The sequence below is a fragment of the Esox lucius genome, chromosome 22 (genome assembly GCF_011004845.1).
Source record: "Esox lucius isolate fEsoLuc1 chromosome 22, fEsoLuc1.pri, whole genome shotgun sequence".
In the NCBI taxonomy this organism is placed as follows: Eukaryota; Metazoa; Chordata; class Actinopteri; order Esociformes; family Esocidae; genus Esox; species Esox lucius.
Window position 1 is genome coordinate 1383372 of NC_047590.1, and position 25086 is coordinate 1408457.

At 44.9% G+C, this 25086-nt stretch overlaps 2 protein-coding genes across 5 annotated transcripts in view; one reads left to right on the top strand and one right to left on the bottom strand.

Annotated features, from left to right (window-relative positions):
* Positions 1-736: 736 nt before the first annotated feature.
* LOC105020079 (bone morphogenetic protein receptor type-2) lies at positions 737-18022 on the bottom strand. Its single transcript, XM_034289495.1, has 13 exons — positions 17152-18022; positions 12017-12202; positions 11354-11533; positions 10570-10674; positions 10218-10309; positions 9775-10005; positions 9343-9457; positions 6371-6531; positions 5991-6138; positions 5276-5412; positions 4851-5032; positions 3552-4753; positions 737-2857 (listed from the first exon to the last, which is right to left on the bottom strand). The coding sequence occupies exons 1-13, from the start codon at positions 17222-17224 to the stop codon at positions 2646-2648; spliced, it is 3024 nt and encodes a 1007-aa protein (XP_034145386.1). The 5' UTR covers positions 17225-18022; the 3' UTR covers positions 737-2645.
* A 412-nt stretch (positions 18023-18434) lies between these two features.
* LOC105020077 (dedicator of cytokinesis protein 9) overlaps positions 18435-25086 on the top strand; it is a 57590-nt gene continuing 50938 nt past the window's right edge. For 2 of the 4 annotated variants that reach the window (XM_029116749.2, XM_034289617.1), the window contains exon 1: positions 18456-19013. In XM_029116749.2, coding sequence (XP_028972582.2) covers positions 18801-19013 — 213 coding nt within the window. In that variant the 5' untranslated portion in view covers positions 18456-18800. Of the gene's footprint in view, positions 19014-25086 lie in introns of all 4 variants that reach the window. The other 2 variants (XM_029116751.2, XM_029116746.2) reach the window with 2 other exon arrangements.

The following is a 25086-nucleotide window of genomic DNA, read 5'->3' on the forward strand; positions in this document are numbered from 1 at the left end:
CCAACAGGTCAATGTGACCCCCCTGGAAGAGTGTAAATCCTGGGATAGATTGACCCTGACCCCCAATATATAATACAAACCAATGCCAAACCTATACCATTACCCAAATGTACCTCCTCAACCATCAAAACAAACCTCCTCATGACCATCAAAATTAATCAGACTATAAGTTAAACGTGTGAATAAGAAAAAAGTACTAGAGCGAAATGTCCTCCAGCCACCCTGTGTCGTACATTTAGTAAGAACTGGGTGTGGAATGTTAGGAACTGGGGCGAAGCTTATCCATTGGTTTGAAGTGGACTGGTTGCAGAGAGACGTACCACTAAAGGGCTGATCTGAAGGCTTTTTCTATATACTAGTGATGTACTGTAGTCTAGGATCTATATAATTCTACATAAATACATTTCTATCTGAACGCTGGACAACATTGTGTTCTGATTAACTGTATGGTATGATTAATCTGTAGTAGTAAACTGTTGATTTTTAACTCTGTATTTTCTTCTCTATGTTGTAATAAAACATTGTTAGTTGCAAGACGTTTTGTCAAACAGAAAAAAAGTGATACCTACCTCAACTTGTTCAACATAACCTGCTTAACAAAACTTTTCAACAAACATTCCCTGGTACTTCTTCACAGTTCAGTTAGTTTGCTTTGGCTGGCTGGACTTGGCTCTGCCAAGACAAAAAAAAGACTAATTCATAGTTTTTAAGAACTACACCAGTGGGCTTTCATACATTTATTAAGATTTGTATTTATTTTTTGTGTCAAAACTTTAGTGTTCATAAATCATCAGAATAACACAGCACAGAGAAGAGGGGTTAACCCCCAACCCGTCAGCTGCCTGACCACCCGCCCACACCGCTACGGTCAAACGCTACGCCCACTAGCAGATTTCTGTGAGCGATCGGTAGTGGCAGAATCGGACAGGTTGTTAGGCCAACTGGGCTGATGCATAGCAGTGGAATTAAAAAGCCATATCCATTGAATGCAAAACAGAATTCCATATACATGATGCAAATATTCATTTTTTTTTTTTTTTAGATATTAGATACACATACATATTTCTCATACAAATTACAGATTACAAAACCGATAACTTCGTCCTCTGAAGCAGCACTGAAACAGACAGCCCCAAAAAGGTGACACTTTCGCAAACACACTTTTGATTTTCTATCCTTGTGGGGACCAGAAACATTATTCCCTATTTTCCTTTTCCCCTAAACTTGATTTTTTAGACTTCATGCCTAAACTTAACCCCTAATGCCTAAACCTATAACTAACCCATATTGTACCCCACTGTTGAGTTCCTGAACTGAACTGTCATGATTCACTACCTTCATGGAGAATTCTGGTCTCTGCATGAATAGTAAAACCAGGATCTTTCTTTCTCTCTCACACACTTTACAAATTGACAAGACAAGGAAAAGGTTTCAATGTGTTTCAGAAGGTATGAATTCCAAGCAGACAGGATTGTGGGTGTCCATGTCTGTTTTCTGTTGAGACAGGTCACAGTGAGGTGTTGTTGCTGTTTGTCAGTTTCTATAACAGATGCATCCATTTTTTCTTGATAGTCCCAGAGCCCCAGCACTCTGGTGAGTGAAGTCCCACTGATCCAGTGTTCCTCTGGTGATTGTAGTCCTGGTGTCCTCTGATGATTGTAGTCCTAGTGGTCTCTGGTGATTGTAGTCCTGGTGTTCTCTGGTGATTGTAATCCTAGTGTTCTCTGGTGATTGTAGTCCTACTGTTCTCTGGGGATTGTAGTCTTAGTGTTCTCTGGTGATTGTAGTCCTGGTGTTCTCTGGTAATTGTTGTCCCAGTGATCTCTGATGATTGTAGTGCCAGTGTTCTCTGGTGTTTGTAGTCCCAGAGTTCTCTGGTGAATGTAGTCCCAGAGTTACAGTTGAATAAAATTCCACTGAGCTACAAGCTCTGGGGAGTAATTCAGTTGTTTTTTTAGAGAAGAGAGAAGAAGAGAGGAGAAGTTGTAGTCTGATAGATTCCTCTACTAAAAAGAAGGGCTACGGACTGAATAAAATATTGACATTTTAACCATAAGTGCAAGACAGCGAATATATATAAAAAAAATATAAGAAAAATAAAACAATGTGTTAAAAATATGAAAAGCACCTAAAAGCAATATGCTATTGCACAAAAAGTCTGATACAAAAAAGTGATAGATAATTAATAAAAGATACAAATTAACATAAAGTTAAAAAAAAAGGGGAAGTCGATAATTCTGTCTTTAAGACCAAAGTTACTCGTTTACAAAGCAAACTCCTTTCAATGCAATTGTGCCCCAAAATACATAAGAGCACCCAAATACGTTGATTGTTTAAAGTTTAGAGACCAATCGCCAAGGTCACAGATTGAGATTTCAGCTGTTCCAAAGTGCAACTGGAGAAGGCAACGAAACATAATATGCACATATAAAAATGAAAACTCTAACCTAGCAGTAGGAAAGCGATTGCTGCATAGCTTGATTCAAATTAAAGCAATTTCATTGAAAGACGCATAGTAAGAGACATTAACTGCATTGTACACAACCAACTGCTTGTTAGAAAGTCTCATGATAAATTTCTTGTGCCGTTACCCAGGCAACTCTCTACGGTCTAACTGTTTGTGTTGTCCTTTTCAAGGTCAGAGATCAGACACGGGTGTCACTGGGTTCAGAGGTCAGATACACGGCTGAGCTGGACTTGGGCCGAGGCTGACCCTGACCCCTGTTGTTATTGACCTCTGACCCCCTGGTATCCGTGGAGACTACCCAGGTTGAGGGTCGCCAGCGCTTCAGGGAGTACGGAGTTTTAACACGCTTTTTTATCTTCTCGGCTCCATCGTTCTGGACCAAGCCCTCCCCTACAACACACAAACACAGGGTCAGATTCGGCAGTGTCTAAGATTACACATGGCTTAGGGGTCTCAAACTACTGGTCCCAGGACTAAATCTGGCTCATAAGATGATTTACTGAGGCAGCTTAATAAAGTTTTTCTTAATAAATGTGTCCCATCGGTCAGTGGTTTGAGGCCCCTGACACAAAGCATTGAAAGTATAATGGCAGGGATAACACTGGTAAATTACTAAAACTGTATAATACAGATCTATGGGTTAGCTGGTAGGACCTATGTTTGACTCCTTGACCTGTCAATGTTTTGAATTAGCTGTATTTATGATTTTGATATATGATTTTAATTAATTATATTGGTTTTATATTGGTTTTAATTTTCAAATATTGACCCGCTGCTGCCAATCTTGCCCAAGACACCCCAAATGGGTCAGGGGTAAAGGTGTAGGGGTAAAGGTGTAGGGGTAAAGGTGTCAGGGGTAAAGGTGTAGGGGTCAGGGGTAAAGGTGTAAGGGTCAGGGGTAAAGATGTAGGGGTAAAGGTGTAGGGGTCAGGGGTAAAGGTGTAAGGGTCAGGGTGTAGGGGTAAAGGTGTAAGGGTCAGGGGTAAAGGAGTAGGGGTCAGGGGTAAAGGAGTAGGGGTCAGGGGTAAAGGAGTACGGGTCAGGGGTAAAGGAGTAGGGGTCAGGGTGTGGGGGTTCTGCTCACCCAGTGAGACCAGGTCTCTGGTGGTGAAGGACAGGTCCAGGGAGTTGGGTCTTTCGGGCCGCCGGCCTCCTTTGGGCTGCCGGAGAAGGGCCTCACCTCTCATTGGGACCGGGTTTGGTTCAGGACCAGAGAGGGAGCCCGACGTGGAGCCCTCCTCCAGGGGACACGTGGTTTCTCCACTGGCTCCAGCTCCCTCCTCCTCCCCTTCCTCTTCTCCTCCCCCATTCCCCTCCCCGAGTGCCAGTCCATTGTTGTTGTTGCTGTTGTTGTTGTTTGGTCGTGTGTGGGCGGTGCCAAGGCCCGGCTGCTCTCTTTCTCTGCTCAGGAGCGGTTCGTGTTCGTCGGGGCTGGCGGTGATCAGGCCCAGACGTCCCTCCTCGGAGCCCAACAAGCTAGCGTTGGCGCTCTGTGTTAGCGTGCTGCTGGCCCCCCCAGCAGGAGAGGACGAGGACCCGGCAGGTAGGTGCCCGTTCACTGGGAGGTCCCGCAGGACTGGCAGGTTGTTGGTAGCTGCGACCCGGTGGGGCTCAGAGAGGCTGTTGGAGTTTGAAATGATGTTGGTTTTAGCCCCGCCCTCGACCTGTCGCAGGTTGGACTTTCCGTGGCGACCAAACTTAAACCTCAGAGAGGTGGAGGGGTCTTTCTTGGGCGTCTTGGAGCGGAGTGGCAAACTGGAGGGCCGTTTAGGCAGGTTCTGCTGCTTGGGGAGGGGGAAAAGGGCGGGAGGAGGGTCAGCTGACCCAGAAGCCTCGGAGGCCATCTTGATGAAGGGGAAGAGGAGGGAGGAGGAGGCGGGGCTGAGGAGGTCAGGAGAATAGAACTGTTTCTGGCTGTGTTCCATCAGGTTCTCATCAGAACTCTCCTTCAGGTTCTTGTCCACCTCCTTGGGGTCCAGCTTGGTGGTCTCCAGGTCCTCCTGAGTCAGGGTCAGGTGGAGGTTAGGGTCGTGACCCTGGCTGGACTCTGAAATGGCGGTCAAGGCGGGGCCAGAGGAGGGGCTGGGGAGATGGGCGTGAGCTGCTTGCTGCCGTTCGTAGTTGATGGAGTTTCTGTTCCTGTCTCCGGCCACGCCCCCAGCTCCAGCCCGCCCATTCACAGCAGAGGAGGTGTCCCCCTGTGTGTTCTTAGCCACGCCGTCCTGCTCGTCAATGTAGGAGGAGGCAGGGTCCAGGTAGGGGCTCGGCTTTGGCACCATGCGGTTTCTGTGTGACAGACAGACGTGTTAACAACACACCGGACCTGTTGCTCTGGGTTGCTGATGTGGTGGGCAGAACCGGCGCTGCCTGGAGGGAGTGGTACCTTTCATTGTGCAGGGCCAAGCAGGTGGTGCTGGTGGGGTTCAGGGTGGGGCTGACAGACTTGCTCCGGTCCCAGATCAGTAGGAGCTCCGCCATGCGCTCCTCTGCACACTGAGCTGTCAGACGAGCCTCTGCGTCCTGGTCCCAGCAGTCCTCCATGGTCTCCTTCAGGGAGCGCACCGCCTGAAGGACGGGAGACACACAACACACACCTTACCACACACACTCCTTACCACACACACACACCTTATCACACACACCCACACACCTTACTACACAAACCCACACACCTTACCACACACACACACCCACACACCTTACCACACACACATACACACCTTACCACACACACCTTACCACACACACACACACCTTACCACACACACACACCTAACAACACACACATAGAGCAGACACAGGACTCACCAGGCTGTTCTCCTTCCAGGCCTCTGGGAACTTGGGTCTCTGTTTCTCTCTGGACACCAGGACCTGCATGTCCTCAAAAGACGGGTGGTTCCCAGCCTCAGCCTGGAACGCCATCTGGTATTCTGGAATGGACTCCCCTGCCGAGCAGAACCACAGAAGAACAGAACCACATCAGGAAGAATGCTGGGATATGACAACTCAGGGTAAAAGGTCAGGAGTTATATTACCTGGGAAGAGGTCATTACACCTCATGAACGTCTCCCAGGGTTAGAGGTCAGGGGTTATTACCTGGGATGAGGTCAGTACACCCCATGAAGGTCTCCCAGGGTTAGAGGTCAGGGGTTATTACCTGGGAAGAGGTCAGTACACCTCATGAAGGTCTCCCAGGGTTAGAGGTCAGGGGTTATTACCTGGGAAGAGGTCAGTACACCTCATGAAGGTCTCCCAGGGTTAGAGGTCAGGGGTTATTACCTGGGAAGAGGTCAGTACACCCCATGAAGGTCTCCCAGGGTTAGAGGTCAGGGGTTATTACCTGGGAAGAGGTCAGTACACCTCATGAAGGTCTCCCAGGGTTAGAGGTCAGGGGTTATTACCTGGGAAGAGGTCGGTACATCTCATGAAGGTCTCCCAGGGTTAGAGGTCAGGGGTTATTACCTGGGATGAGGTCAGTACACCCCATGAAGGTCTCCCAGGGTTAGAGGTCAGGGGTTATTACCTGGGAAGAGGTCGGTACATCTCATGAAGGTCTCCCAGTAGACGAGGCCGAGGGAGTACATGTCCACCTGCTTCAGAGCGGACTCACAGTCCCTGAGGTTGACCGCCCCCTCCAGGACCTCTGGAGCCATGTAACGGATGGTCCCCACCTGGAAGTGCAAACACAACAGCAGGGTTGAAACAGAAAAACCCTAATCTGACCCCTAACCTCCAACCAGACAAGTTACCTCTTCTCAGGCCAATAACACAATAGCACCAAAACCAGCCTGCTAGCTAGCTGCACAATAAACAGTGGTTTGCTGTGTTATAAGATTCCTCTGGGTACCAAAAGGTAATTTGGGGTTCTAAAGGGTTTCTTGTAGGTCTTTGTACTTGACTCACCTCACTGATGGCAGCGTTCTCCTCCTCTCCCTGCCGTACTGGACGGTTCCCTGTCAGCTTCATGGAGAGGCCGAAGTCAATGATGACACACGTTCCATCGTTCTTCACTAGGATGTTTCTACTGTTCAGATCTCTGTGAGATACGGCTGGCTTGTAGATGTCTGGAGGAGCGCAGGAGGCCCAAGAGGAGAGGAGCAGGTGGGGAAGAGGAGGGAAGAGGATGATTTTGTTTACTAAGCGAAAGGTTCTTCATAACTGATGTGACTGTTCAGGCTGTATCCAACTGAAAAAGGGGCCAGTCATTACAGATGTGATTGTTCAGGCTGTTTCCAACTGACAAAGGGGCCAGTCATAACAGATGTGATTTTTCAGGCTGTTTCCAGATAACACTGGGGCCTGTTATAACAGATGTGTAGTAAGACATGAGAACTGATCCAAGACCAGATATGCCTGACAGCCAGGCCAGCTGACATTTATTGACTTGGTGCAGTATCACAGCATCCACTAGGGGGCAGACGGAGCCCTGTGGAATACAGTAGCAGACTGACTCAGAGAACATGCAAAGAGCTGGTTTCATTTTTGGACTCTGAGGGCTTCTACCATAAAGCTGTCACCTGGCTGGGAATTGCTTTGCGTTTGAAACCATCTGGCAATAATAATATTAATAATAAGGGAGTTTTAAATCTATTTAAGGTTTAATGTACAGTGTCCATTCTGCACACAATTGGTTAGTATACTTTGGTGATTATATTTTACTTCCTTATACATAAAGTTTTTATTTTACCAAGACATTGATGATTGCTCACGATTTGAATGGCTGGTGTTTCTCTAAGATATTATTTACATTATAGTCAAATTACATAACCTAATAAAGTGTCCAGTTTGTAATTGGTCCGTCTTCGCAAATGTTGTCTGAGCTACCCAAGGTGACTTGATACTAGTGAGTATATATTCACACTAGGTACTTCTGCTAACATCAATGTAGTGCTGCAGTAAAGAGGATTGCTTGCTAACGACATCTATGCTAGATAATGGTATCTATGCTAGCCAACAATATCTATTCTAGCTAACGATAATGACATAACAGGATCCACTACTTTAAAATGGAGACGCCTCAATGGTAGTGGCCATGTTGTCTCGGATGCCATGATGGAACAGACACGATGTGGATTCCTCTAGACATCTCTATGGCTGTGCTGCAGGAAGAGAGTGGGGGAGGATGCTATCTACACCAACGCCCCAGAGAATGTCTCTGCTGTTCCAACAAGAAGAAACGTCCAATCACATCCTTCTCTCTCTCTCCGAAGTCTCTTTCCCCTTCTCCAATATTCTCTCCATCCTTCTCTTTATCTGTCTCTCTTCTTGCATTCCCTCCAATTTTCTGTCACTATCTTTCCATCACTTTCTCACTCCCCCTAACTTGCTCGTTCTCCCTCTTCAACTGTTCACATCTTCCCATATCTCTCTCTCTCGCTCTTCGAAGAAAACGTAGAACTCAAAGAGACAACCGGGTCTTCTCTCTCTCATCTCTCTGTCTGCTGTAGGCGGTTCTCATGGAACGAGGACTGGATTCAGTTGTCGCCTGAATCTCTGCAACTCTTTGAGGCTAGTTTCCAGAGCTAAAAATACACCCCCGTTGGTGTGTTGTGTCCGGCCTGCTGTCCTTGCGTAGGACACTACCGGCTAGCAGCCAGGCAGGAAGAGAACAGTCCTCTGAAGAGGCTGGCCTTTAGAAAACAGAATGGAGCAATGGCACAATTTATCACATAATCATGTAATCTGATAATTATGGACGATCACTATGTATTGTTTTTATTTTTCCTTAGAAGATTTAGTATAGCACAAAGCATTTACATTTAAAAGTTTTGTACAGAGACGGTAAAGATTCAGCAGAACATTTAGGAATAAAAGCTTACATTTATTTTATTAGTATAGTTCCATGCAGCAAAATCTACTTGGTTTTCTGGATGTGGATGACTTAAAAGCTGTGTCGCATTCATCAGGTATTTTGCAGTTAATCTTTAGAAACGATTTATGGTAGATTTAAATCTGAAAACAGACTTTCAACAAAAATTACAAATCATGACCAAACCTCCAATTTGCATGACAAACATTCCCTACCCATAACTGGGTAATTGCCACAGGCCTGAAATACAGGATTTGATATAATTTGTACAAAACACATTATAAATGAATGAGGTGTGTTGGTGATGACAGTGAGGAGGCTGTATCCTGAGGACAAACAATCTGTTACAGGGTGTCTGTGTGAGTGTGTTCAGTGTTTCTCCTAGGTCTATTTCAGCCAAGGCGAAATCATTCAGACAGGGAATTATAATGGTGGATTGGCTGCGGTGGCATGTTGATAGGTGTTATGGGTGGATGGAATATATAGTCGTAATCAAAGGGTCACCATAGTCTGCATTTAGGATCTTAAATATCATGTAAAGAAGAAGCAGGTATTTTTCTGTCTATTTGTGTAGTTTACCCTGAATGTCTCATAAAAGCACGTCACTCTACACCCTTTGAAACACCTGGGCCCAGTTCAAGGCCATATCCACATTTTGGAAAGGGAAAAACCGACAAAATTGAAATAGTCACAAGTTGTTGTTGCCCATGTGTATCTGTCATCAGCTCCTTATGCAAAATAATGTTTGCAAGCTATCACTGTGGTCACCAACAATAACTGTGCAAACGCTAGCCGAGCTGTTTTATTAGAAAATTACTTAAATTACTCAAATCTGTAGCCAGCTAGCAAGGCAACATTGGCGAAAATGTTACTGGGGCAATGGAGTGTTAGATAAGTTTTTTTCATTTACAAAGTTTGTAGTTAGTACTGAATATATTGTACTCCAATTTGATAATCCAATTTGAAACCAACTTTGTCTTTAACAATTGACTACGTCTTCAGGTGATTCATCCACATTTCTCTGTGTACGTGTGGCCAGATGAGGTGTGTAGACCAGGTGTCTCACCTCCTCTCAACAGCTCAGTGTGCAGGTAGGCCAGCCCTCGGGTGACAGAATGAGCCAGACGGCAGCTGGACATCCAATCACCTGTGTGGAGGCTCAGATACCGACTCAGAGAACCCTGACAGAGAAGGAGAGAGGGGTGATGAAATAGAGATAGAGGGAGGGAAAAGACCCAGTAGAAACCACAAGACAAGAACTAAGCGGTTCTATCAGAGCCAAGCAGAAGCCTAACAGAGCCAAGCAGAATTCAGCAGAACCCAGTAGAGCTATGCAGTACACAGTATAGCCAAGATGAGCTCAGTAGAATCCAGTAGAGCTATGCAGTACACAGTATAGCCAAGATGAGCTCAGTAGAACCCAGTAGAGCTATGCAGTACACAGTATAGCCAAGATGAGCTCAGTAGAACCCAGTAGAGGTCAGTAGAGGTTCCTCACGTGGGGGTAGTAGTCCATGACCAGCAGGTACTCCATGCGGCCCTCGGCCCCCAGCCGTTCATCTGCAGCAATGAAAGGGGCAATGTTGTCGTGCTCCAGCAGGGGGAGCCGGTAGATGGAACACTCGTTCAGGAAGTTCTGCCTATTAGCTGAGGAGAACACCTTCACCGCCACCTGGCGCTCGTCCAATGACCCAGAGAACACTGAGCCGTACCGGCCTCGGCCAATCAGCTGACAGGAGTGAGAATAAGAAGGTTTGAAAAATGAACACAAGTTTAATTCCATTGAGGCCCTCAGTCTTTCCTCAGAAGGGTGTTTTCTATGTTTTCCAAGTGTGTAGACCAGGGTTGGACTCATTTAATTAGTCAACACAGGTTTAGGAGCAGGACTATCCCAGGACTATTTTAGGACTATTACAGGACTATCTCAGGACCATTTCTGACCTCTAGTAGTTTGAGGTTGTCCAGGTCAAGAGAGCTCTCAGAACCAGCTGCCTCCATCATGTTGAGGTTATGGAGACCTTGTTTACCGTCTCCTGAGAACACATACACACACACGCACACACACACGCACACACACACGCACACACACACGCACACACACGCACACACAGTTATTATACAGAAATCAGCAGCAGTTATACAGAAACCCATCCGGAAACCCCAAAGAACAAGGAACAACAAGAACTGATGCACAGAGGGTAGGAAAACCTCCCTGGTAGGGTCGGAACCCAGGAAGAAACCTAGAGAGGAGCCGTGCTCTGGGGTTATGGACGACTAGTCAAGGGTCACTCACCGCGAAGCATGCGGTAACCGAAGAAGGCAGCGACGATGATGACAGCCAGCACAGAGATAATCGCCAAGGAGATGACAATGGTCTCTTCACAATGTAGCTGGTGGTCTGAGTATGACAGGAACACATGACCTTTAACCCCTAAACATCAACAGAACTATGTTGTCAGAGTGTGTGTTGTCAGAGTGTGTGTGTTGTCAGTATGTGTGTTGTCAGAGTGTGTGTTGTCAGTATGTGTGTGTTGTCAGAAGAAGAGTGTGAGAAGAGTGTGTGAAGAGTGTGTGTTTGTGCCATCAGAGCTTCCTCAGTACACTGGGTCATGTGTTTAACACTCCGACCACTTCCTGACGGCGAGTGTGTCTCCATGACCAGGAACATTTGGAGCTGACAACTCCTCACCATTTCAGGCTGTAGCCTTCAGGAAGGAGACCAGGAGGGTCAGGGTTAAGCAGTTGGACAGGAGACCGGGAGGGTCAGGGTTAAGCAGTTGGACAGGAGACCGGGAGGGTCAGGGTTAAGCAGTTGGACAGGAGACCGGGAGGGTCAGGGTTAAGCAGTTGGACAGGAGACCGGGAGGGTCAGGGTTAAGCAGTTGGACAGGAGACCGGGAGGGTCAGGGTTAAGCAGTTGGACAGGAGACCGGGAGGGTCAGGGTTAAGTCACGTTCATTTGTTTTGATTTCTAGAGTAAACGTCCTGTAGTGGGGAGGGGTCAGGGGTCAGCTAGGTAACTTACAGATGGGCTGTGCTGTAGTGGGGAGGGGTCAGGGGTCAGCTAGGTAACTTACAGATGGGCTGTGCTGTAGTGGGGAGGGGAGGAGGGAAGTCCTCAGTGAAGTTGACGTTACACATGTCAGTGCTGCAGCAGCAGAAATGGTACGTTCCGTTCTGGATCGGGGGAGGCAGGTTGGTTACCACGCAACGGTCGTCACGACATTCTTGCTGATCACCAAGATGAGTCCAACAACCTGGTGGAGAGAGATGGAGGGATGAGGACAGATGGAGGGATGAGGAGACATAGGTGTAGGGTTAATGAGAGAGGGAAGGTTTGGGAGAGATGGAGGTTTGAGGAGGGAGCGTGAAGGAAAGAAAAGTAAGTTTGAGGAGAGAAAGCTGGAGAATTGAGGACAGAGGAGGTATGAGGAGAGAGCAGGAGGATTGAGGACAGAGAGAGGGATGAGGAGAGAGCAGGAGGTTTGAGGAGAGAGAGGGATGAGGAGAGAGCAGGAGGATTGAGGAGAGAGGGGGATGAGGAGAGAGCAGGAAGTTGAGGAGAGGGATGAGGAAAGAGCAGGAGGATTGAGGAGAGGGATGAGGAGAGAGCAGGAGGATTGAGGAGAGAGAGGGATGAGGAGAGAGCAGGAGGTTTGAGGAGAGAGGGGGATGAGGAGAGAGCAGGATGATTGAGGAGAGAGGGGGATAAGGAGAGAGCAGGATGACTGAGGAGAGACCTTGTTTAACCAGTCGTATGTCCCCAGGAAGGCTCTTCTCCCAGAGGCCAAAGCAGTGGGATCCTTTGACGCAGCGGATGGTGGTGTTCTCCGGGGAGACGCGGCCCTCCCCCCCTGCAACCCTCTCCACCTCCCACTGCTGCTGCTGATCAGTGAACGCACACTCTCTCTCCTCCCCCTCAGCAGCTGATGGGGAGGGGGGGAGGATGTGGGAAAGACAGGGAAGAGAGGTATTATGTCCTGTCTTCCACTCTGGTGGACCTGAACGGCCCGAAACTGTGAAAATGTAAGTACAGTCCAGAAAGGTTGTCACTGAGGTTTTTACACACTTGGATATTTGGGTGTTTCTCCAACAAATCCATTGTAAAGCTAACCCAATTAACAAATCACAAAATAAAATGTAACTTTGAAATTATTTGTGCAATTAAGATAAACATATGCATTTTATTAGGAAAATGTTAGTACCCCCCTGCCATCAAATAAACTAGCTAAAATTAGAATCAGGGGCATCAGAAAAGGGGCCCCAACCTTTTTGAAACAGTATCAAATTCAGAGTGGTCGTATCTTTTTCAAGAAACAATAAAATGTCTGAGTTTCAACATTTGATATGTTGTCTTTGCCTAAAATGTAAATAAAAACAGAATGATATTACAGTGTCCCAACAGGGTTATAGTATTTTCTATTGAATATTGGGTTTAAATGATTTGCAGTGAGTAGGATACAGACTGGGTCTGATTGAAAATCAAAGAATGTTGGTTGTGTAAACAGATTAGCAAGGGCTGTAGCAGATCCTGGGAAATGCCTTTTAGTCACCCTGTCCAACAGTAGTGGAGAACTTCAAGAAATAACATCTAAATAATTAGAAAAACAACAAGAGTTCAAGAAATGCCACCAAGAACCCAAACCAACAATCCAAAGTATATCAACTAGACTGAGGCAGCATCAGAAAGAGTGAATGCATGGTGAATGATGGTAATTCTCAGTGACTGGTTCTAGCGGAGAAGGGAGTCTGGTGAAAAGACCTTTGCCCTATAGTGTCAGCGTGCTGATTGGACCACCGCAGCACCACTGTTTACCCATGGCCCAGTTATTTGCTAATCCTTACCCACCTCCCCCAGAAAAAACCTGCCCGCCCCCCCAGCCTTCTTCGAAAAACAACAACAACCCAAGTCTTTATCAATCATTCTCCTTTTCTCTGTCTAATGGCCTGTGTTATGACTCCCCTCCTCGGTCCTCCACCAAGTCACAATGGAAACATCACATTTCACAATGGACCACTGATCACACAGAAGAGACAGACGGGAGGAAGTGTGTGTGTGTGTGGGGGGGGCGTTGAAATGAGAGGAGTGTTAAAGGGAAATATGGTGGTGATGTGTTGGGGGGTGCTCTCTGCTGACATCCCAGATTCAGAGAGGATTTCTAATCTGCCCTCGTAGTCTAGTCAACCTGTCCCCAAGCACTGTGTCTCTGGGGTGGGCCAGTCTGTTTGGGGTACGCTCTGGGCTGGTTAATCCACCAGATTAGAGCCTAAGTAGGCCTGGACCAGGCTGAGGCGCTCTGCTTCATTTAATCCTCCTTCACTATCAACCTCATGCCATGTTGGGGAGCAGGATTCAGGAAGAAGAGACAAACAGAAACACTGACCTATTTCACCAGCCTGTTAGGTGTAGCATTTTCAGCAGATAGAATCAAATCCAAAATTACCACCGGCACACAATCTGCCTGGAACGTCACTGACACCAGAAATACCACAGCATCACCATCAGGGAAGAAAATAATTCATTTCTACATTATAGAAAGACTAAATTAAACTAATCTCTACATTATAGAAAGACTAAATGTAAATCATTTCTACATTATTGAAAGACTAAATTGGCACACCTTATTGGCCGAGGTGGTGGCTAGCAAAGCTGAACGCTTAAAAAAGAAATGCAAAGCTGCCCACACTAGAAGCTTGGACGCAATCGGACATTTTTTAACCCATGTTTTGACAGTCCTCATCAGGGCATCTGGGATATAACCTTTTTCTTTTTTCTCCTGTCTAATAATTCTAATATTTACATACATTTTTATATTGTAATAATAATAGCCATTACTGGTTCACAGGCTGCAGGAGTCTGTCTAGGACAACAGAATACTCTTCTACAGACCACACACACGCGCACACAAAGGCACACACACACAAACGCACACACACACACACACACAACGACTGGAAAGAGAAGAGGGAAACAGCAGGTGAAATGCCCGAGGACGAGTAATGCATGTAAGAAAATAACAGAGATGAAAGAAAAAAATAAGTCTGAGGTAACATGTAAAGGTGTGTATCTGTTGCCCTCCTGCCTCATCATCATAACCATTATCACCCTATAAGCGAAAGCCCTGATCATAACCATTACCACCCTATGAGAAAGTCCTGATCATAATCATTATCACCCTATGACAGAAAGCCCTGATCATAACCATTACCACCCTATGAGAAAGTCCCGATAATAATCATTACCACCCTATGAGAAAGTCCTGATAATAATCATTACCACCCTATGAGAAAGTCCTGATAATAATCATTACCACCCTATGAGAAAGTCCTGATAATAATCATTACCACCCTATGAGAAAGTCCTGATCATAATCATTATCACCCTATGAGAAAGTCCTGATAATAATCATTACCACCCTATGAGAAAGTCCTGATCATAATCATTATCACCCTATGAGAAAGTCCTGATCATAATCATTACCACCCTATGACAGAAAGTCCAGATCATAACTATTATCACCCTATGAGATAAAGTCCTGATCATAATCATTATCACCCCATGACAGAAAGTCCTGATCATAATCATTACCACCCTATGACAGAAAGTCCTGATCATAACCATTATCACCCTATACCAGAAAGTCCTGATCATATCAAATCACTATTAATTACAGAATGACCATCCACAACTCTGTCAATTAGGAGTTGAAGTGAGGGCAGCTGCTGGAATGTTGATTCAACCAATCATAGCTCTGCTTTCCTTGTCTTTCTCTCCATCTCCCCGCCCTCTATACTTCTCGGTAATGCTTTATCATGTGACCTCCGGGCTTGTCAGACATTTACCATTTCCTTCCATTCTTGGTTGATTTCACATAAAATACCAACACAGTGAATGAACAATCATCGGATGCATTTCACACGTCTAAGAATGTAAAGAAATATTTTGCTCTGCAACTGCTCCTAGGATCGCTTGGGCAATAACTTTTGGAATAATAATGTCTTGTGGTATTGTTTTTACTGAGTGTCCTAAAGAATAACGTGAGTGCAGATTAATTACTGTGGTCGACTATTATATTATTATAACTATGTTACCAGTCTAAGAAGTATCTAACTTGGATCTAACTTGCTGCTGCCACGGGGCTTGGCCTAACAGCCTTCTACGTTCATAAACCATGTTGTGGTCCATTCCAAAACTATGTGAGCATCGTTAAACATTTTACACTTAGTTTAGTCATGTCAGCTCATTGGCTAATAGCTTATAACATGACTGTGATATCATAGACAAGATGGACCAAGGGGTTATGACTGTGATTTAGGAGACAAGACGGACCGGGGGTTATGACTGTGATATAGGAGACAAGATGGACCGGGGGTTATGACTGTGATATAGGAGACAAGATGGACCGGGGGGTTATGACTGTGATAAAGTAGACAAGACGGACCGGGGGTTATGACTGTGATTTAGGAGACAAGATGGACCGGGGGTTATGACTGTGATATAGGAGACAAGATGGACCGGGGGTTATGACTGTGATAAAGGAGACAAGATGGACCGGGGGGTTATGACTGTGATATAGGAGACAAGACGGACCGGGGGCTTATAACTGTGCTATAGGAGACAAGATGGACTAGCGGTTGGTTATGACTGAGATATAGGAGAAGAGGATTTGGCATTGATGTGTCTCTGGTGTAATAAATGGCTTGTGCACTAACAAGACACTGACAGACAGCACTGACGTGTTCATAATTAAACACGTAAACATATCTGTTACACACACACAAGTGCAACCATTTTAAATACATTCTGTGAATCCACAAATACCTTAAAATTCAAGGGATACAAATATCTATTTGGCTGCTGACACAAGTTAAGGATCTCAAAGGTCCCATCTCTAACACACAGCCAGGCTGTCCATACTGGTCAAGACTTTCAAATATGAGTGCCACCCACTTTTTTTTTTGCATCCCAGGCTGTCAAAGCGTGACACCAGAGCCTGTAATGCCAGATCTGCAACAAAGCCAAACTCCAAAATGAGCACCTTTCCCTGACCTCCTTGGCAACTGGCACGATAGAAAACACATGATGGTCACCATCTAACCAGGTTCCTATGACAACACCCCTCCATAGCCATGAAACAAATATGGCTAAATTACAGGATAGGAAATGGGACACAGCTAGATACAGTTCATTTAGTATTTTCCTCATATAATCACTACAACTTGTTTTTCTTATATACTCACTACTTCCCATGAGTTGCCTGTCTCTTTCATTCTTGTCGTTTTCTCACTTTCGCTTCTCTGTCTCTTTCTCCTCTCCATCTCTGCTTTTCCACTCAGTCTTTCCCTCTCTCACACTATCTCGACATACAGCAGCAGGCCCAGCAATCTTATCTCTCAAGGTTTTACAGTAGCCAGGCTTCAACGGAAAATCTAGAACAGGGGGGGCATTGCTTCGTACTTTAGGTCGACAGCATCGGATGGTCACATTAACTTATTAGAACACAGGATGCCTTTTGGGTTATGGGAGGGTGGGCGAAGGACAAACCTCGACATACCAGGAGAGTTTAACATCGCTTTCTGCATTTTTCTAAAGCCAATACAACCCAAAACATAACTTTGTGTTTTACCGTTGTTATATGAATACAGCCACTATCATCGAGCCAACTATAACCCGTGTCCAACTGTCCCTGAAATAACCGTAAACGTAATGACTGACTGTGCCTGACTTATAAACATGCATAAATCTGATAGGATGACTGGGTTTTACTAAACCACGGAACTACTCAGAACAGCATACACAGAGCAAGTCCAAGAGGTCGGCATCCGTTATCTAATCATCAATAGTTGTCTAGTCTAGCAAGCTATGTTTACTCACCAGCGACCCGGGGGAGGAGGACCATCACGCACAGCCCAAACGCCAACATCGTGATTCGCTTCAGCGCCACCATTGAATTCAAGCCAGTACTGTACACTTCTAAAGCCTGATCTCGTCGCTCCTCCAACTTGTTTATGTTTGAAAAAATCCCGATATCTCTTTCACGTCAGCTCAATAACTTGAACTGAAGTGTCCAGCACTGAACAACACATCGAAAATAAATCTTAGCGATGAAGACAGGGCGTCAGATGAGATTGTCCTGCTGGCTAACGTTTACTATCTCTAACATAACCGTTGCTAGCTAGCTAGTTGACATAGCTAACGTTAGTCGCAAATTAGCTTGCTAAGTTAGATAGATAGCTAACAGAACACTGTTATGAAAGCAAACTTACGTTAGCCAACTATTATTAAAGCTAAACTTGTTGGGAAACGAACAGAGTCCGTTTGCCCCAAACCTTGCTGCAATTTCTCCTTTTGTTCTCACGTAAGAGCCGGTTCTAGCCACCGTAGCTAGCTAGTTCGGGTCGCAAGCTAATGTTAGCCAGTTTTAATAGTTCGCTAACGTTCCAGCTCTTTTCGTTGAACGGTCCATCACATCCAAAATGCTTTGGCTATGCTCATAGATCATCGTCTTCGTAGTTACTACGTATGCTATTTGGTATTACTGGCATATTTGGTCTATTCATGGTTAGTAAATAGGTTATTCCCGTCGTGTTGATTGAGGGGATTGAATAGACGTCTCTTCCGTTGCTCCCTGGGGCGATTGCATTTGGCATTGAACGTGGAGTCTCCGGGCAGGGCGGGCCTCAGACAGAGCGGCGGGGAACGCCTGGTTGTGTCTCTCTCCCCTCCAGTACAGTATCAGGTTGCTGAAGCTGGATTGTTTGGGGTGGGTGAATAACTATAAGCCCCCTAACTGCAGACAGGCGTTACTACAACAATACGTTCCCGTAGAAACCTACGCTAGTGTAACTTTAGTGCCACCCCGTGGCCACATAGGGTACAAATACCAGGTAACCCCAACTTCTAGTAGGCTACTGAAATGTATAGATAATATCCACCAGATGGCAATATATGTCCATATATGACCCTCAAATAGTCCATCAACTCCTCCGTTATATAACAACTAATAATGAAAAAAAATCCAGGAAAAATATTTTCCAGCATTTTTTCTGAACAATCCCATCGTGATCACCCACTTTTATAAGATTAACTGAATACAATACATTAAATAGGCAAGCTAAAAGAGAAACACTGCTTGCTCTGTCCCTGGCGTGATGATACTGGTCTGGGACCGCAGATCATAGCTTAGGTATGAAATCAGTGGAACACCTGCTAATGACACTGCAGATGACATACAATTTGTCAGAGTACGCCAAGTGAAAAGGGGCGTTCCGAGGGTTTATCCTGGTAATATTAAACCTGGCACCGCGTTGGCTGTTGGAGAGTTGAGTTGAGTGCATGGGCCTCATGGAAGAGAACCATCGGACAGTAGCCTAACAACAGCGCATGCGAATCGGTGTATTTTGAAAACAGGAACACGGCGTGGATTGGAACTTACAAACTTTGAAACCAAGAAGTCATCAGTTACTGACGTTTATCAAACATGAAAGAAACGGTATTTGAATCACACCTGGGCGGAGAGGGTGATGCGCCCGACAAGGCAGCCTGTGTCATTTTCTTTTTTTTGTAAGGTTTTTATTACAATATTTTGCATCGCATTAACTGATGCACGATTTACGGCAATGTCTCTGTCAATGCATCCCGATACGAGGAAGTTCACGCGTGGTCTCAATAAACCAGGGACTGCTGCGGAGCTGAGGCAGAGCGTCTCGGAGGTGGTCAGGACGTCGGTGTGGATGGTGAGTGGGCAAGGAGTAACCCTTGAACCGAAAATATAAAACCTGAATCATTGGTTGATTAAAATTGGGCTACATTGTAATATTTGACATTTAAGCAGTTTAGTCAATTGTGCAACTGCACAATTTACAACGAAATTGACCTGCGTTAGAAAAAAGAAAATTGCCTGAATAAAATAATGTATGGCTTGAAAGTACTTAATGAAAGATAGTATGGAAAAGTTAGTTTGGGTTAATTTTATTCTGAAAAAGATGGGATAGGCGTTTTGAACACTTTCCGTTTCAAAACAAAAAGCAATGGAAAGTTCTTGCGCAACGCGTGCTGCATCTGGAGTTCGGGTGTCTTTGGTTCCATGGAAAAATATTCAGAACCCTTGTCTTTCTTTTCCTTGACAGCAAGGCCCTGATTATACATTTTCTGTGTTCTATTGGATGGATAAGAATCACACTAACAGAGGATTGGATCAAGTTTTAAGACGTTATGTATAGAGCTTACTGGATTGGATGGTCTAGCTGATTTGATTTACATTTTCTGAATCAGAATAGCCTTTATTCTCTTAACATTTTACATACCAAATTATAAATACAAAAATTAGAATTTCCCTGAGGAATTTAAAGAAGTTAATTTATTAATAATTCTATGTTGTTGGATCCCAAGTGCGAATCAAACACAACGTTGTTTTTTTATTGGTCTCCTGTAGGATTTAAACCCACAATCTTGGTTCAGTTCTGGTTTCCAGTGAGAATCGAACCCAGAACCTTAACATTTCATGCTCTGCCTGAGCCACACTAAACCCCATTTCCCATATGGGTTGCCAGGTAACAGAAATGTACACCCAGTAGTGACATAGACCTTTCTTAGCGTGAAGAACACAACACACACATCTCTTTATTTATTCATCCTCCTGTCTTCTGCATGGCCCTCATAATGACAGTCCAATCCAGCTTGAGCCAGGCTGTCCAGTCCAGTGTTTCTGATTAACTCGTCTTCATTTTTTGTTGCATTCCAATCTACTGATTGACTGAAAGGAAAGGCCTATTTTACAAACACACACACACACACACCCACACATACAGAAACAAACACACAGACAAACATTTGAGCACACACAAAAACATACTCCCAGCCTTCAACCTATATTCCATGTCAAGCATTAAAGCTACCAGACTGTAGTGTTCATCATCACCCCATGCAGAATAAAACAGTGTCCTGGCCTTCCCACCATATTTTCCATTATCTCACCCTGTCTTTCCTCTTCCTCCCCTCCTTGATTACGTACCTGTCCATGGCTTGTACTAGATATTAGACTTCATCATCATCTTGATCACCAGAGACTCACTACATCCATGCTGCTATGCGGTATCATAGTCTTCTCCAAGAGCCATGAAACCTGAGCCATCTAATACAGAATCCCCCCAAGTTTAGGCAAGTAGTTTTGTGGATGGACTTTTACTGAGTAAATTCAGAGTTTGTCAGGGAAAAATACATGTAGGATAATGTGGAGATTTACCACAGTGATGATGGGGGTTGCATCTGTGTTCTATTGACCGGAATGGGCCAGGAGTATCTGTGTTCTATTGACTGGAATGGGCCAGGAGTATCTGTGTTCTATTGACTGGAATGGGTCAGGAGTATCTGTGTTCTATTGACTGGAATGGGCCAGGAGTATCTGTGTTCTATTGACTGGAATGGGCCAGGAGTATCTGTGTTCTATTGACTGGAATGGGCCAGGAGTATCTGTGTTCTATTGACTGGAATGGGTCTGGAGTATCTGTGTTCTATTGACTGGAGTGGGCCAGGAGTATCTGTGTTCTATTGACCGGAATGGGCCGGGAGTAACTGTGTTCTATTGACCGGAGTGGGCCGGGAGAATCTGTGTTCTATTGACCAGAATGGGTTAGATGTGAGGGTTAGTTAGGTTTAGTTGTGGTTAGTGTTGAAGGTTAGGTTTAGTTGTTGTGGTTAGTTGTGAGGGTTAGGTTTAGTTGTTGTGGTTAGTTTTGAGGTTTAGTTAGGTTGATTTGTTGTGGTTAGTTAGGTTTAGTTGTTGTGATTAGTGGTGCAGGTTAGTTAGGTTTAGTTGTGATTAGTGGTGAGGGTTAGATTTATTTGTTGGGGTTAGATGTGAATGTTATTTAGGTTTAGCTGTTTTTGTTAGTTGTGAGGGTTAGATAGGTTTAGTTGTTATTACTAATGGTTATCTGGTTAGTAGTTGTTAGTTGTGAGGGTTAGGTTTTATTAGGTTTAGTTGTTACTCAAACTACGTTTTTTTATTTTGAATCTACAATATGAAAAATGTAAAATAAAGAAATGTATGTTCAAACAAATGTGGGTGCCAAATAATCTAAAAAAATAACATTTTCAAATCCTAAAATAGAAATGTATTTTTGCATATGGGTATGGAGTGAATCTTTGAGGCACACTGTTTATTATTTGACCTGACTTCCTGCATATTCCAGATTCTGGTTAGGCTATACAAATCTGAACCTGCTTACTAGGTGAGAGGCTGTCATTCTTCAGAGGTAGCAGTATGCCTTCAGGGCAGATTCAAGTATGAATATGATATTTGGAGGAATTTGTCAACACCTTGAGTTCTCTGCACAAACAGCAGGTTAACTTTCTGTTTGAATACCTGGAGTGTAGGCTTTTTCATTGACACACAATAAAAACCAATACACGGAAGTTAATGTCTATTTGAACCAGATAGCTTCTGCTCTTGGTTTTCTAGCAGATCTTAATATTTTTTGGTTACTGGCACCACCAACTGATTTCTCCTGTGACTGGAGTGCCCCTGAAGTGCCCTGGCATATGCCTTTGGTTTCATAAATCGTCCCAAGTACCCTGCGTGGAAAGGCCAGGTACTGCCGTGGGTCCTAGTACACCTGGTTGGGAACCGCTGTCCTATTGGACGTCCTGGTTCAGAACTCTGCCTAGTGAACACACCCAACACAGCCGGCCACATTAAGAAAGCAGGATGTCAGCCTGTCCTTGTCTCTACAGCCAAGAAAAGAGATTTCCAAGGCCTCTTCTTTGTCTGTGTAGATTTTTTCTTTGTGCTGTGTTGCACAACCCCCCGACCCCACCCTCCCTCCCCCTCCCTCCCCCTCTCTCTCTCTCTCTCTCTCTCTCTCTCTCTCTCCCTCTCTCTCTCTCTCTCTATATATATATATATATATATATATATACAATTAACTTCTCAATAATGACTTTGACTGGCTTGAGATGCAAAAGACAGTTAAACTCAACATTCTCACCTTACTTCTCAAAAATTTTAATATTTTAGCTGATATCTGCTACATCCTCCATATTTCAGTCTGTATGTACTGTTTTTGAATGTTTATTTGTATTTTTACTTTTTACATTATTTAGATAATTTTGTTGCCTTTGGCCAGGTTGTCCTCGAAGATCAAAATATGTTCTTAAGTGACTTGCCTGGTTAAATAGCAGTTTAATAAAACAATAAAACATTCTCATCTGTTTCTGCAGTGTCTCTGGGATCCCATAGAGGACAGCAGAGCTACAGATTAATCCTGTGATATAACTTGGTTATAATATTCAGCTGAGGATGAATATCACGAAGAATGATATCACAAAGTACCTATGCAGACATGTTAGGACAGTGGGACCCTTCTGAGTGTTCAGAGCTATTTAGAACTGTTTAGAGCTGTTTAGAGCTGTTCAGAGCTGTTTAGAGCTGTTTAGCTCTGGCTGTTAGACATCTTTACCTGATTTAAGTATGACGCCACACATTGTAGTTGAGAGAGAAGAGAGAGATGAGAACAGATATAGAAAAAGAGAGAAAAAAAGATAAAAACAGAGCAAGAATTAAGGAGAGACAGAGTATGTCTGTCTGTTTGTCTGTCTGAATGTGTTTCTGTCTGTTTGTCTGTCTGAATGTTTTTCTGTCTGTTTGTCTGTCTGAATGTGTTTCTGTCTGTTTGTCTGTCTGAATGTTTTTCTGTCTGTTTGTCTGTCTGAATGTGTTTCTGTCTGTTTGTCTGTCTGAATGTTTTTCTGTCTGTTTGTCAGTCTGTCTGTCTGGGCTGAAGAGATCTGATTTACAGTAATGATGTGCATGTTGCATTAGCCTATGCATATTGTCTGTGTGTGTCTCTCCCATGAGTATAATGCCTGTTCTGCAGAGAGGGGGAATGGGGTGGGGTAATGTAATGTCCGGGCTCTGTTATGGGAAGGAGGTTTCTGCTGCCCAGGGCTGTATGGAGAGAAGAACCTGTGTAGTCAATGGAACCTGCCTGTTCGACATCTGGGCCATTTTTTCATGAAAAAACATACTGTATTCAATGTTTGAGGGCTTCATATCCATATTACTCACTGCGACCTTAGAAAGGGGAACTATAGAAAAAAGTAATGTTGTAATTTGGAAATGGAGAAAAGCTAAATATATCCACAAATAAAAGCTGCAAATCTATACTTTAATGTCATGTTCATAATTAATTCGAAATGTTAACTTTTGAGTACAACTTTTGAATACACTCCTTCTGGGGAGGGAATTCCCTGTATAAACTCAACACTCCCCCTGGTGAGGTAGTTCCCTGTATAAACTCAACACTCCCCCCGGTGAGGTAGTTCCCTGTATAAACTCAACACTCCTTCCAGGGAGGGAGTTCCCTTTATAAGCTCAACACTCCCCCTGGTGAGGGAGTTCCCAAGTATAAACTCAACACTCCTTCCAGGGAGGGAGTTTCCAGTATAAACTCAACACTCCTTCCAGGGAGGGAGTTCCCAGTATAAGCTCAACACTCTGTAGTCAGGTTGTCATCACCCAGCTGGAAGACGCTGACTGTCAAAACGGGATAAAATATCCTAGTAAGGAACAGTGGCAATAAAACCTCTACCTACTTCCCCAGGATTGGCATCCAATCTGACATTACCTAGATGAGCATCTACCTATCAGTTAGCCATGTCTACCCATATCAGTTAGCCATATCTACCCAAATCAGCTAGCCATATCTAGCCATATCTACCCATATCAGCTAACCATATCTAGCTATGTCTACCCATATCAGTTAGCCATATCTAGCCATATCTACCCATATCAGCTAGCCGTATCTAGCTATATCTATCCATATCAGCTAGCCATATCTAGCCATATCTACCCATATCAGCTAGCCGTATCTAGCCATATCTAAATATATCAGCTAGCTGTATCTAGCCATATCTAGCCATATCAGCTAGCCGTATCTAGCCATATCTACCCATATCAGCTAGCCGTATCTACCCATATCAGCTAGCCATATTTAACCATATCTACACAAATGAACTTGACATATCTTGCCATATCAGCAGGTGTTAGACCATGGTTGCCCATTGTCTTTTAAGATGTGGTGCCAGACCCAGGGATAAAAATTTAGCTAGTAAACAATTTGTAGAAAATGAACCAAACTAGACTAAATATTACATGGCTGCTGTGTTGTACCAGAATGCTACTGGGGGTACTGGAATTGATAGTTGACAGTGCTACAGAGGCTTTTGGTTTGGGGGTCCAGGTGTCTAGCTGATGGTGGGGGGTCCAGGTGTCTAGGTGATGGTGGGGGGTCTAGGTGATGGTGGGGGGTCCAGGTGTCTGGGTGATGGTGGGGGGTCCAGGTGTCTAGGTGATGGTGGGGGGTCCAGGTGTCTAGGTGATGGTGGGGGGTCCAGGTGTCTGGGTGATGGTGGGGGGTCCAGGTGTCTAGGTGATGGTGGGGGGTCCAGGTGTCTAGGTGATGGTGGGGGGTCCAGGTGTCTAGGTGATGGTGGGGGGTCCAGGTGTCTAGGTGATGGTGGGGGGGGTACAGGTGTCTAGGTGATGGTGGGGGGTCCAGGTGTCTAGGTGATGGTGGGGGGTCCAGGTGTCTAGGTGATGGTGGGGGGTCCAGGGGTCTAGGTGATGGTGGGGGGTCCAGGGGTCTAGGTGATGGTGGGGGGTCCAGGTGTCTAGGTGATGGTGGGGGGTCCAGGTGTCTAGGTGATGGTGGGGGGTCCAGGTGTCTAGGTGATGGTGGGGGGTCCAGGTGTCTAGCTGATGGTGGGGGGTACAGGGGTCTAGGTGATGGTGGGGGGTCCAGGTGTCTA

What these genes read in the sequence shown, in the direction of transcription:
- LOC105020079 (XM_034289495.1), bottom strand. Translation starts at nt 17,224, where the DNA reads ATGGTGGCGCTGAAGCGAATCACGATGTTGGCGTTTGGGCTGTGCGTG. An exon ending in CCTCCTCCCCCGGGTCGCTG is followed by an intron (nt 12,203 to 17,151) that starts GTGAGTAAACAT and finishes CCTCCCCATCAG; the next exon opens with CTGCTGAGGGGGAGGAGAGA. An exon ending in CCTGGAAGGAGAACAGCCTG is followed by an intron (nt 5,033 to 5,275) that starts GTGAGTCCTGTG and finishes CCCGTCCTTCAG; the next exon opens with GCGGTGCGCTCCCTGAAGGA.